General features: G+C 42.9%; 1 protein-coding gene across 1 annotated transcript in view; it reads right to left on the reverse strand.

The window, feature by feature from the left end:
- The window catches only part of ZBTB16 (zinc finger and BTB domain containing 16), a 242,480-nt gene that overhangs the window by 11,392 nt on the left and 217,838 nt on the right, over nucleotides 1-13,250 (reverse strand). Inside the window, exon 5 of the mRNA XM_060787438.2 lies at nucleotides 9,806-9,976. Coding sequence (XP_060643421.2) covers nucleotides 9,806-9,976 — 171 coding nt within the window. The remainder of the gene's footprint in view (nucleotides 1-9,805; nucleotides 9,977-13,250) is intronic.

The raw sequence follows: 13,250 nt of genomic DNA on the forward strand, positions 1-13,250 counted from the left end.
GCACTCTTTGGCAGAGAAGGCTCAAGACTTTGTAGAACCATAACTCCCACAATTCATTTGGCTACCATAGAATAATAGAATCATAGAATCAAAGAGTTGGAAGAGACCTGGTGGGCCATCCAGTCCAACCCCATTCTGCCAAGAAGCAGGAATATTGCATCCAAATCACCCCTGACAGATGGCCATCCAGCCTCTGTTTCAAAGCTTCCAAAGAAGGAGCCTTCACCACACTCCGGGGCAGAGAGTTCCACTGCTGAACGGCTCTCACAGTCAGGAAGTTCTTCCTCATGTTCAGATGGAATCTCCTTTCTTGTAGTTTGAAGCCATCACTGAATCTCATAGGGTTTTCTTAAGGAAGGGATACTCAGAGGTGGTGTTGCCACTCCTTTCTGCTGAAATAGAGTCTACAGTGCACGGGATTCATTGGTGGTCTCCCATCCAAATCCCCATCCAAATTAGATCCCCAAATCAGACAAGAATGGGTGCCTTTAGGGTACTTAGGCCTTCCCTAAATAAGGGTTTCTTAGACAAGGAATCCTCAGGGTTGGCTTTGCTAGTCCCTTCCTCTGTAATATGACTACAGCACTTGGTATGGATTGGTGGCATCCCATCCCAATATCAACCAAGGCAGACCCTGCTCAGGGTTACATCCCGAATAGATTACTGCAATGCACCTCTGTTTAAAGGCTTCCAAAGAAGGAGCCTCCACCACACTCCGGGGCAGAGAGTTCCACTGCTGAACGGCTCTCACAGTCAGGAAGTTCTTCCTCATGTTCAGATGGAATCTTCTCTCTTGTAGTTTGAAGCCATTGTTCCCTTGCGTCCTAGTCTCCATGGAAGCAGAAAGGAAGCGTGCTCCCTCCTCCTCCCTGTGGCTTCCTCTCACATATTTATACATGGCTATCATATCTCCTCTCAGCCTTCTCTTCTTCAGGCTAAACATGCCCAGTTCCCTAAGCCGCTCCTCATAGGGCTTGTTCTCCAGACCCTTGATCCTTTGAGTCGCCCTCCTCTGGACACATTCCAGCTTGTCAAGATCTCTCTTGAATTGTGGTGCCCAGAATTGGACACAATATTCCAGGTGTGGTCTAACCAAGGCGGAATAGAGCATGGGGAGCATGACTTCCCTAGATCTAGACACTATGCTCCTCTTGATGCAGGCCAAAATCCCATTGGCTTTTTTTGCCGCCACATCACATTCCTGGCTCATGTTTAACTTGTTGTCCACGAGGACTCCAAGATCTTTTTCACACTTCCTGCTCTCGAGCCAGGCATTGTCCCCCATTCTGTCTCTTTGCATTTCAGCTTTTCTGCCAAAGTGGATTGAATCATGGCAGTTAAAATAAGGTCAAACTTAGTGTAGATCAGTGGTTCTCAACCTTCCTAATGCTGCGACCCCCTTGATACAGTTCCTCATGTTGTGGTGACCCCCAATCATAATATTATTTTCGTTGCGACTTCACAACTGCCATTTTTCTCCTGTTATGAATCGTCATGTAAATATCTGATATGCAGGAGGTATTTTCATTCACAGGACCAAATTTGGCACAAATACCTGATACACCCAAATTTGAATATTGTTGGGGTTCAGGGGGTTGATTTTGTCATTTGGGAGTTGCTGGGATTTATAGTTCACCTACAATCAAGGATCATTCTGAACTCCAGCAATGGTGGAATTGAACCAAACTTGGCTCACAGAACTCCCACAACCAAGAGAAAATACTGGTAGGGTTTGGTGGACATTGACCTTGAGTTTTGAGTTGGGGAAAATAGACTTTGGCATTTGGGAGTTGTAGTTGCGGGGATGTATAGTTCACCTACAATCAAAGAGCATTCTGAACTCCACCAACGGTAGAATTGAACCAATCACCGCCATGACCAACAGAAAATACTGGAAGGGTTTGGTGGACATTGACCTTGAGTTTTGGAGTTATAGTTCACCTACAATCCACAGAGCACTGTGGACTCAAACAATGATGAATCTGGACCAAACTCTGCACGAATACTCAATATGCCCAAATGTGAACACTGGCAGAGTTTGGGGGAAATAGACCTTAGCATTTGGGAGTTGTAGTTGCGGGGATGTATAGTTCAACTACAATCAAAGAGCATTCTGAACTCCACCAACGGTGGAAGTGAACCAATTACTGCCATGACCAACAGAAAATACTGGAAGGATTTGGTGGACATTGACCTTGAATTTTGGAGTTGTAGTTCACGTACAATCCAGAGAGCACTGTGGATTCAAACAATGATGGATCTGGACCAAACTTGGCACGAACACTCAGTATGCCCAAATGTGAACACTGGCGGAGTTTGGGGAAAATAGACCTTGACATTTGGGAGTTGTAGTTGCGGGGATGTATAGTTCACCTACAATCCAGGAGCATTCTGAACCCCACCAATGATAGAATTGGGCCAAACTTCCCACACAGAACCCCCACGACCAGCAGAAAATACTGTGTTTTTGATAGTCTTTGGCGACCCCTCGCGATTCCCCCTCATGACCCTCTCAGGGGTCCTGACCCCCAGGTTGAGAAACACTTGTGTAGATGCACCCATATGGCACTTTTCTTTTCTACGCTTTCTGCCTGGAATGGTTTCATGGATCTGATGCATTTAGCATTTGAGTCAGGTAGATCATAGATAAATAGATAGATATTTGCAAATGGCACCAGCGCTACTTGCCAGCTGGATGGCACAGAAACATTTCAAGTAAACTAGATCATATAAAGCTACTAGGGTTCCAACTCTCCACTTGGAAAAGCTGCCTTTTCGGAGACCAGTTCTCACTGGCTCAGCTGCCTGTAGTCTTTTGGTGACGGCAACTTCACAAGGCTACAGTGTGCCACCCAGAACTGAGAGGAATATTGTGGCATTAAGTTATAAGCACATAAGAAGATCTTTGCTGGATCGGCTCAAAGGTTAATCTCCCAGTGAAGCAAGATACCCCTGAGGAGCTCAAAGAAAGAGGGCACCGAGGCAACGCATCTCCCTTGCTTGCTTCTCCTGAGCCCCCAAGATCCAGGGGTAGACTGCGAACGGGCAAGGAGGCTCCTCTAAGCAAGGCCAATGTTGTTATCCAGGCTAATCTTCATGAATTTGTATATGGCCAGTTATGTTGGAAGGCCAGTATCTCTGCACTCAGAATAGACCAAAGTGATCTAACTCACATCCAAGAAATGCAAGCACAAGTTGTGGGATCAAGGAATAGACAATATTTTAGAGGAAGGAATATTTCAGAGCATATACTCAGATAGAAGATAGATGATAGCTAGCCAGATAGGGAGCCAGATATATAGCAAGTTTATAGTTGGATAGAAAGATACATAATGAGAGAAAGAGAGAGAGAGAGAAATGGATAGATGGATAGATAGATAGTTGGATGGATGGATAGATGATATAGAGATACAGGTAGGGAGAGACAGAGAGAGAGGATATAGAAAAAGAAATTGATATTTTAGTGGAAGGAATATTTCAGGGAGTCACAGATAAAAGATAGATAGATAGATAGATAGATAGATAGATAGATAGATAGATAGATGGATGGATGGATGGATGGATGGATGGATGGATGGATGGATAGATGGATAGATGGATAGATGGAGTCACTCAGATAAAGATAGATAGATAGATAGATAGATAGATAGATAGATAGATAGATAGATAGATAGATAGATGATATAGAGATACAGATAGAGGGAGAGACAGAGAGAAAGGATATACACAAAGAAATTGATATTTTAGTGGAATATTTCAGGGAAAGAAAGAAAGAAAGAAAGACAGAGATAGTAGAGATGGTGAAATGTTAGAGGGAGCCACTTGCATAGAAAAAGAGAAATGGATAAATAGGCAGATAGATAGATAGACAGACAGACTGACTGACTGACTGATTGACAGATAATATAGAGATACCATAGAGGTAGAGAGAGAGAAATAAAGGATATAGACAGAGAATTTGAGATTTTAGAGGAAGGAGTATTTCAGAGAATCACTAAGATAATGATAGATAGATGATAGATAGATAGATAGATAGATAGATAGATAGATAGATAGATAGTAGAGAAAGATGGTAAGATTTTAGAGGGAGCCACTCGAATAGAGATAGAAATAGAGACAGACAGACAGATAACACAGATGAAAGTTCAGGCTTTCTCAACCTTGTTTTATCCAGAGGGTTTAGACCAGCAGTTCTCAAAGTGTGCTATGGGGAGCCCTTGATGCTCCACGAAGCATACTGAGGGGCTCTGTGATGACCCCTTGGGTTTCTGCTATTAATAATAATAATAATAATAATAATAATAATAATAATAACAACAACAACAACCAAACCAGTCAAGGTGGTCCCAGTGGTGATCGGCACACTGGATACAGTGCCTCAAGACCTTGGCCTGCACTTAAACACAATCAGCAATGACAAAATCCCCACCTGCCATCTGCAGAAGGCCACCTTACTGGGATCTGCACGCATTATTCGCCGATACATCACACAGTCCTAGACACTTGGGAAGTGTCCGATGTGTGATCCAATACAACAGTCAGCAGAGTGATCTTGTCTGCTGTGGACTCATCTTGTTGTGTTTCTAATAATAACAATAACAATAATAATTAAAAGGCTGGATGGCCATCTGTTGGGGATGCTTTGATTGTGCTTTTCCTGCATGACAGAAGGGGGTTGGACTGGATGGCGCTTGGGGTCTTCCACTGACTTAAGTTTATGTTGTTCAAAAAGTATGCCCATGCCTGATACACACACACATATTATATATAATAGGTAAAGGTAAAGGTTTTCCCCTGACATTAAGTCCAGTCGTGTCCAACTCTGGGGTGTGGTGCTCATCTCCATTTCTAAGCCGAAAAGCCGGCATTGTCCATAGACACCTCCAAGGTCATGTGGCCGAAATGTAAACATTTATTGGGGCTCCATGAGAAACCTTTGCTTCAAAAAGGGCTCCACAGCAAAAAAAAGTTTGAGAACCCCTGGTTTAGATTATATATCCATGGTTTGCTGAACATCTACCTTCATTAACCTGTTGTATATCATAGCCCCAATATTTTTAGTCAAATTTTAAGTGTTTTAATGATCTAATACGTGAATAATGTGAATTTATTACATCTTATTTATATAAACTGTTTTTGATTTGTGATTTGTACCTTTGGCATTGAATGTTTACCAATATGTTTTACTTTGTTGTAGGCCATCCTGAGTCCCCTCGGGGAGGTAAATAAAGCATTATTATTATTAGGTTCTTGTGGGTTTTTTCGGGCTATAGAGCCATGTTCTAGAGGCATTTCTCCTGACATTTCGCCTGCATCTATGGCAAGCATCCTCAGAGGTGCGAGGTCTGTTGGAAGTAGGAAAAATGGGTTTATATATCTGTGGAATGGCTGGGGTAGGGCAAGGAGCTCTTCCCTGCTGCAGTTAGGTGTGAATGTTTAGCTGATCACCTTCATTAGCATTTGAAGGCCTGCCTGAGCCTGGGAAAATCTGTTGCTGGGAGGTGTTAATCTGTTCCTGGTTTTTTCCTCTCTGTTGTTTAGCTGTTATAATTTTAGAGTTTTTTAATACTGGTAGCCAGATTTTGTTCATTTTCATGGTCTCTTCCTTTCTGTTGAAATTGTCCACATGCTTGTGGATTTCAATGGCTTCTCTGGCTACCAGTATTAAAAAAACTCTAAAATTATAACAGCTAAACAACAGAGAGGAAAAAACCAGGAACAGATTAACACCTCACAGCAACAGATTTTCCCAGGCTCAGGCAGGCCTTCAAATGCTAATGAAGGTGATCAGCTAAACATTCACACCTAACTGCAGCAGGGAAGAGCTCCTTGCCCCACCCCAGCCATTCCACAGATATATAAACCCATTTTTCCTACTTCCAACAGACCTTCTCAACCTCTGAGGATGCTTGCCATAGATGCAGGCGAAACGTCAGGAGAAATGCCTCTAGAACATGGCTCTATAGCCCGAAAAAACCCACAAGAACCTAGTGATTCCAGCCATGAAAGCCTTCGACAATACATTATTATTATTATTATTATTATTATTATTATTATTATTATTTCCAATCTCCCAGGAGTATGTTAGGGGATGATGGGATTGGACAGTCACACGCACACCCTACCCACACACCAACTTTCCCAGGCTCTGATCATCTGGTACTTGAAGGAGGGGCGAGGGAAGGCAGACGTGCCAGCATTAGCCCTCCGCCCTTCATCACATGCCGCCTTCCTTCTGCAATCTTAATCCCGCACACATGTAGCACACAAGTTGGTGTAATCCCATTAAAGGCGGCCAGGAGGGTGGGAGGCACCGGGGTGTGCAGGACCTGGCCTGGCAACCCATACTTTAAGCAGATGAATTGCAACCGCATGGCCACTTATTAAGGTCATATGACGGAGCACCTCGCAAAGCCTCCCTTCCGCCCCCAATTTTTCAAGGAGGAATTAAGTTACATCTCCAAATAATGAGACTAAGAAAACACATCCCACAAGCATCCTTGGATTCAGAGTTCTCCTCTTTGGTGGACAAGGAATTTGGAGAATTCTGCATCCCAGATTGGGGTGACTTTGGATTCTTTATGAGCCAGTTTGAGACACGTTCGAGATGGACCTACTTGTCCTAATCTCTCTGCCTCTCATCTGGCTGGAGATCAAGGGAAGATGAAGCTATGGAAGCCGACATACGGAGTGTATCTAGGGCTGTCCAAACACGGAAAAATTTGTTTCTAAACTCGATTCGTTTTTAGGGGTTTTTTGCGTTTCGTTATTTAAAAGAATTCCGAAATTTTCCTTAAAAAAAGTTCAATATTTACGAAATTTCAGAAATCATAAAACAATTACGAAACAATTACGAATCAATTACGAATCGATTCGTTAATGGCGGTCGCGATCGCGCAATACGCTAAAAAAACTTCTGAAGCTTCCCTCTCCCTCTGTTGTTGACTGTTGGTGTGATAATTATATTTTTTTTTCACTGAGAAAACAAACAGCAACCCTAAAACTTGCACCAGACATGCGGAAATAATAACGAAACATTTACTAATCAATAACGAATCAATAACGAAACAATTCCGAAACAATTCCGAAACAATTACGAAACGAATTGGAAAAATTCGTTTCGTTTTTTAGTTGCTCCTGAATGGTTCAATATCACTTCGTTATCAAAAAAAATAACGAATTTTTAACGAATTATGAAATTACGAAACGAAACCGCCCAGCCCTAAGTGTATCTTTTGGAAGCCAACATTCAGAGCATATCTTTTGCACTGTGTGCAAAGGACCAACACTTGGAGTAGCTGGTGGGACCCACATTAGCGGGATAGCAAATGTTCTTTAAGTTTTGTCCTGGCTTTTAAAGGAATACTCAAAGTTTCTAAAACCTCTTAAGGGAGAGAGTTGAATACCTTGGCAAGCTGTCACTAAAACCAGGCTAATGCTTATCATGATTTCTCCAGCCCATTCAAATGGGAGTCACTGGGAATGAGCCAAATGTTCCTCTAAACCAGTGGTTCTCAAAATTCCTAATGCCGCGACCCCTTAGTACAGGTCCTCATGTTGTGGTCACCCCCAACCATGTTATTTTCGTTGCTACTTCACAACTGTAATTTTGCTACTGTTATGATTCGTAATCTAAATATCTGATATGCAGGATGTATTTTCAGTCACTGGAACACATTTGGCACAAATACCCAATACGCCCAAATTTGAATCCTGGTGGAGTTGGGTGTGATTGATTTTGTCATTTGGTAATGCTGGAGTTGCTGGAATTTATACTTCACCTAAAATCACAGAGCCTTCTGAACTCCACCAGTGATGGAATTGAATCAAACTGGGCACACAGAATTCCCATGACCAAGAGAAAATACTGGGAAGGTCTGGTGGACATTGACCTTGAGTTTTTTTGGAGTTGTAGTTCACCTACACCCAGATAACACTGTGGACTCAAGCAATGATGGATCTGGATCAAACTTGGCACAAGTACTCAATATGCCCAAATGTGAACAATGGTAGAGTTTGGAGAAAACAGACCTTGCCATTTGGGAGTTGTAATTGTTGGGATTTATAGTTCACCCACAATGAAATAGTATTCTGAACCCCACCGATAGAATTGGACCAAACTTTCCACACAGAACCCCCATGACCAACGGAAAATACTATGTTTCTGATGGTCTTTGGCGACCCCTCTGATACCCCCTCACAACCCCCACGGGGGTCCCGACCCCCAGGTTGAGAAACACTGCTCTAAACAGCTGTCCAAGGTGCTGAACACATGGAAGGAAGGATTCAGCACCTTGGCTAGCTCCTTTACAAACTGGGCTAATACCTGGAATGGGTTTGCCATTCCAACTGACATCGATGGAAAACTCAGCTAAAGCAAAACATTACTAAGTATGAGAAATACTGAATGTTGCAGAGAAAGAGGGAGAGAAAGGATGTTTTCCATCATGGACAACATGCCCTAGTCACCAAAAGCGCCATGATAAAACTGGTACCACTATCTACTTTTTGTAGGAAGTTGAGGGATGCCATCCTTTTAATATCCTTTTAATATATGTGTGTTATGGTGACAATTTTTATGCATATTTTGTTTTGTTAATCTTATGGTTATGTTGTTTTTACTTTGTATGTTTTGTGATTTTTACCTGGGAACCACTCTGAGTCCCCTCGGGGAGATAGAGCAGTATACAAATAAAGTTTTATTATTATTAAAGTCAACATTGATACCGAAATAAAACACCGCCTGAGCTCTGCAAGCGCAGCATTTTTCTGAATGAAGCAGAGAGTGTTTGAGGACCGGGACATCCATAGGGATACCAAGGGGCTTGTTTATAAAGCTATTGTCCTCCCAACCCTGCTCTATGCCTGTGAGACGTGGACTGTCTACAGGCGTCACATGCAACTCCTGGAACGATTCCATCAGCGCTGCCTCCAGAAAATCCCGCAAATCTCTTGGGAAGACAAGCGGACAAACGTCAGTGTGCTGGAAGAAGCAAAGACCACCAGCATTGAAGTGATGGTCCTCCACCATCAACTCCGCTGGACCGGCCACGTTGTCCGGATGCCTGACCACCGTCTCCCAAAGCAGTTGCTCTACTCCAAACTTAAGAATGGAAAACGGAATGTTGGTGGACAGGAAAAGAGATTGAAAGATGGCCTCAAAGTCAACCTTAAAAACTCTGGCATAGACACTGAGAACTGGGAAGCCCTGGCCCTTGACTGCTCCTGCTGGAGGTCAGCTGTGACCAGCAGTGCTGCAGAATTTGAAGAGGCACGAATGGAGGGCGAAAGGGAGAAGCGTGCCAAGAGGAAGGTGCATCAAGCCAACCCCGACCGAGACTGCCTTCCACTTGGAAACCAATGCCCTCACTGCGGAAGAAGATGCAGAGCAAGAATAGGGCTCCACAGTCACATACGGACCCACAAGAACACTGGAAGACAATCATCCTCGAAAAGCGAGGGATCGCCTAAGTAAGTAAAGTACTATTATTATTATCCTATCAGGATGCACATTAAAAATGACTTTGGATGGGGGAAGGCCTTATCCAAAGCCTTCCATCCCAGCAGCTGCAAAATAATGTAAATGCAGCTGGTCTGGGCTCCAAGGAGAAGGAAGAAGAGGTCATGCCCCCTTTGTAAACACACTCTTGCTTGGTCCCTCTTGCAGCCAAGGCCACTTGGTTCCTTCCTCATCCAAATTGCTTCCCATTCGCTCTTCTCCCCAATGTTAACTACCCCAAACAGGGCCCATTCCTGGGTGATGTATGCCCCCAACTTCCCCTCACTTCTGCTTCTGCCATCTTACCTGTATGGGAGCGCAGGTGCCTCTTGAGAGCGGTGTGGCTGGGGAAAGTGCGGTTGCACTCGCTGCAAATGTAGCTGCGCACTCCGGCGTGCACCTCCATGTGCTGCTGCAAGGCCGTCTGAGTCTGGAAGCGTTTCCCGCAGAGAAGGCAGAAGACCGCCATGTCGGAGCCTGAAACAAGAGGAAGGGTTGCCATCAGACATAGGATCCTGAGTCTCCTAAGCAGCATCTCTGTCTGTACTCCCCATTGAGCCTTGAGGAGGAGAGGGTAACAAACAAAACTATACAACTACCACTACTACTTATTACTATTATTATTATTACTACTACTATCATTTTAATGACACAAAAGCACAGTATGTCACAGCAAACGAGATCTATATGCTGGATTTCGTATCACAAAATCACAAGTCAAACACTTCCCAAGCGTCTAGGACTGTGTGATGTATTGGCGGGGTAGAAATAAAGTTTATTATTATTATTATTATTATTATTATTATTATTATTATTATTATCGAATGATGCATGCAGATCCAAGTCAGGTGGTCTTTTGCAGTTGACACATTGTGATTTTGTCTTTGTTTATTGTTTCTAAACGCCAGCTGAGATCTTTTGGTACGGCACCCAGTGTGCCGATGACCACTGGGACCACCTGTGCTGATTTATGCCAGAGCCTTTGCAGTTCGATTTTGAGGTCTTGATAACGGCTGAGTTTTTCCTGTTGTTTTTCATCAATGTAACTCACCTGGTATGGCAACATCAATAATCAAAAAATTTTCTTTTCCGCAATTGTGATGTCTAGTGTATTGTGTTCCAAAACTTTGTCAGTCTGGATTTGAAAGTCCCACAGTATTTTTGCGTGTTCATTTTCCACTTCCTTTGCAGGTTTATGATCCCCTTACCAGTTCTTTACTACTGGCAGGTGGTACTTGTGACATAAGTTCCAATGAATCATTTGGGCCACAGAGTTGTGCCTCTGTTTGTAGTCCGTCTGCGTGATTTTCTTGCAACAGCTGAGGAGATGATCGATGGTTTCATCAGATGATGATGATGATGATGATTATTTGGAACACAACAAGATGAGTCCACAGCAGACAAGATCACTCTGCTGGCTGTTGTATTGGATCACATGTTGGTCACTTCCCAAGTGTTGTTATTGTATTATTATTATTATTATATTATTATATTATTATTATATTATTATATTATTATTATTATTGTGTTATTATTATTATTACAAACAATCTACAAACCCACCAAGAAAATCCAACAAATGCTACGTTCAGCAAAGGACAAGAGGGATCCTCTCACCTCTGCAGGAGTCTACCGTATACCATGCAGCTGTGGACAAGTCTACAGAGGGACCACCAAACGCAGCATTGCCCAGACACGCATCAAGGAACATGAAAGGCACTGCAGACTCCTTCAACCAGAGAAGTCAGCCATAGCAGAGCACCCGATGAACCAGCCTGGACACAGCATATTATTTGAGAACACAGAGATGCTGGACCACACCAACAACCACCATTTCAGACTACACAGAGAAGCCATTGAAATCCACAAGCATGTGGACAATTTCAACAGAAAGGAAGAAACATGAAAATGAACAAAATCTGGCTACCAGTATTAAAAAACTCTAAAATTATAACAGCTAAACAACAGAGAGGAAACAACCAGGCACAGATGAACACCTCCCAGCAACAGATTTTCCCAGACTCAGGCAGGCCTTCAAATGCTAATGAAGGTGATCAGCTAAACATTCACACCTAACTGCAGCAGGGAAGAGCTCCTTGCCCCACCCCAGCCATTCCACAGATATATAAACCCATTTTTCCTACTTCCAACAGACCTTCTCAACCTCTGAGGATGCTTGCCATAGATGCAGGCGAAACGTCAGGAGAAATGCCTCTAGAACATGGCTCTATAGCCCGAAAAAACCCACAAGAACCTAGTGATTCCAGCCATGAAAGCCTTCGACAATATTATTATTATTATTATTATGACGGCTCCTCTGCACACTCCAGAACAAGCCACATTTCCAGTTGAAGGACAAAAGTGGAACTAGGAGTGGAAGATCAGCTTGAGCTGGATCTATACTACCACACAATGCAGTTTGAAATTGCATTATATAGACAGTGTAAATCGGGCACGGGCAAACTTTGGTCCTCCAAGTATTTTGGATGTCAACTCCCACCATTCCTAACAGGCTCAGGTCCCTTCCTCCCCCCCCCCCCCCCCAGCCACTTACTGGAGGACCAAAGTTTGCTCATGTCTGGTGTAGACCATTGCTCAATGTAGTTCAAACTGCAGGCATTATATGACAGCAGAGATCAGGGCTTGGCAGGAATTTCGGCTTCGTGTTATGGAATCCTGGAAGTCAGAGAAGGCTAAATACATTGCAAATCTACAACTCCCACCATTCCATAACATTGAACCATGGAAGCTAATGGGGTATCAAACTGGATTAACTCGGCAGCGTAGATGCACCCAGAACCAGTGTTAAAGAAATGTGGATCAACATTTTGCAACCTGTACAAATTTATTGCAGCATTTTGAGCTGCACTGCATTTGGTTTGACCAATTATTGAGAGTCTGAAGCAGAATGGAGACAAATTCTCCTTTCACAATCCGAAATTTTTATCCCAGTCCTTTTGTGCCTTTTTGAGATTGCTATTATTGTGGCCAAAGGGATGAGTAACTCGGGGAAAAAAGCACATATTATGAAATAGTATCTCCAAAACATCAAACGGAGAGCACTGTTCATCAATTAACTCCTCAAATCCTAACTTAGCTCTTTCTAGGTACGATTTCCAGCCAAAGAGGGAATTCTGCAAAAAGCAAATCTGAGCTTAATTGCTGCGTTTTATTCAGATTGCTGCATTTTCCCCTTTCAATCGGCAAAATGGGCCCCTCATCCAAGGAATAGGTGCTAATGCGGAGACTTTGAAGACGGAGAGTAATATCAAAAAGCAGTTATGCCAAAAAGGCCATATTAGCCAAGCGTTTCCTTTGCTAATGAAACCCAAACCGTCGCAGTTAAGGAGGAAATTAGAATAAAATAATATAAGAGGCAAATTAAAAGAGGAGATGGCGAGTTTAGAGCAAAAGGGAGAAGCATTTCGACGCGAGCGCGACGGCGGCACTTAACCTTCGTCAGTTTAAATTGGGGAAAAAATCCACTAAGGTATTTGCAAAATATCTTTCTAATATATAGGCAAAATAAAAAATATTAATGATTGCGGAGGAGTGAATTAAAAAACCACTGACTCCAGTTTTATCTTGAGGAGGAATTAACAACAGCAGTTAAGACCGATCTCTTCCAGCAGGTCATTTTCAGACTCGAATTTAGGCCTATGTTTTACTGAAAATAATTATTTTAATGTGTTTTAACCTCATGATAGAATCATAGAATAACAGAGATGGAAGAGACCACATAGGCCATCTA

The sequence above is a fragment of the Anolis sagrei genome, chromosome 7 (genome assembly GCF_037176765.1).
Source record: "Anolis sagrei isolate rAnoSag1 chromosome 7, rAnoSag1.mat, whole genome shotgun sequence".
NCBI lineage: Eukaryota > Metazoa > Chordata > Lepidosauria > Squamata > Dactyloidae > Anolis > Anolis sagrei.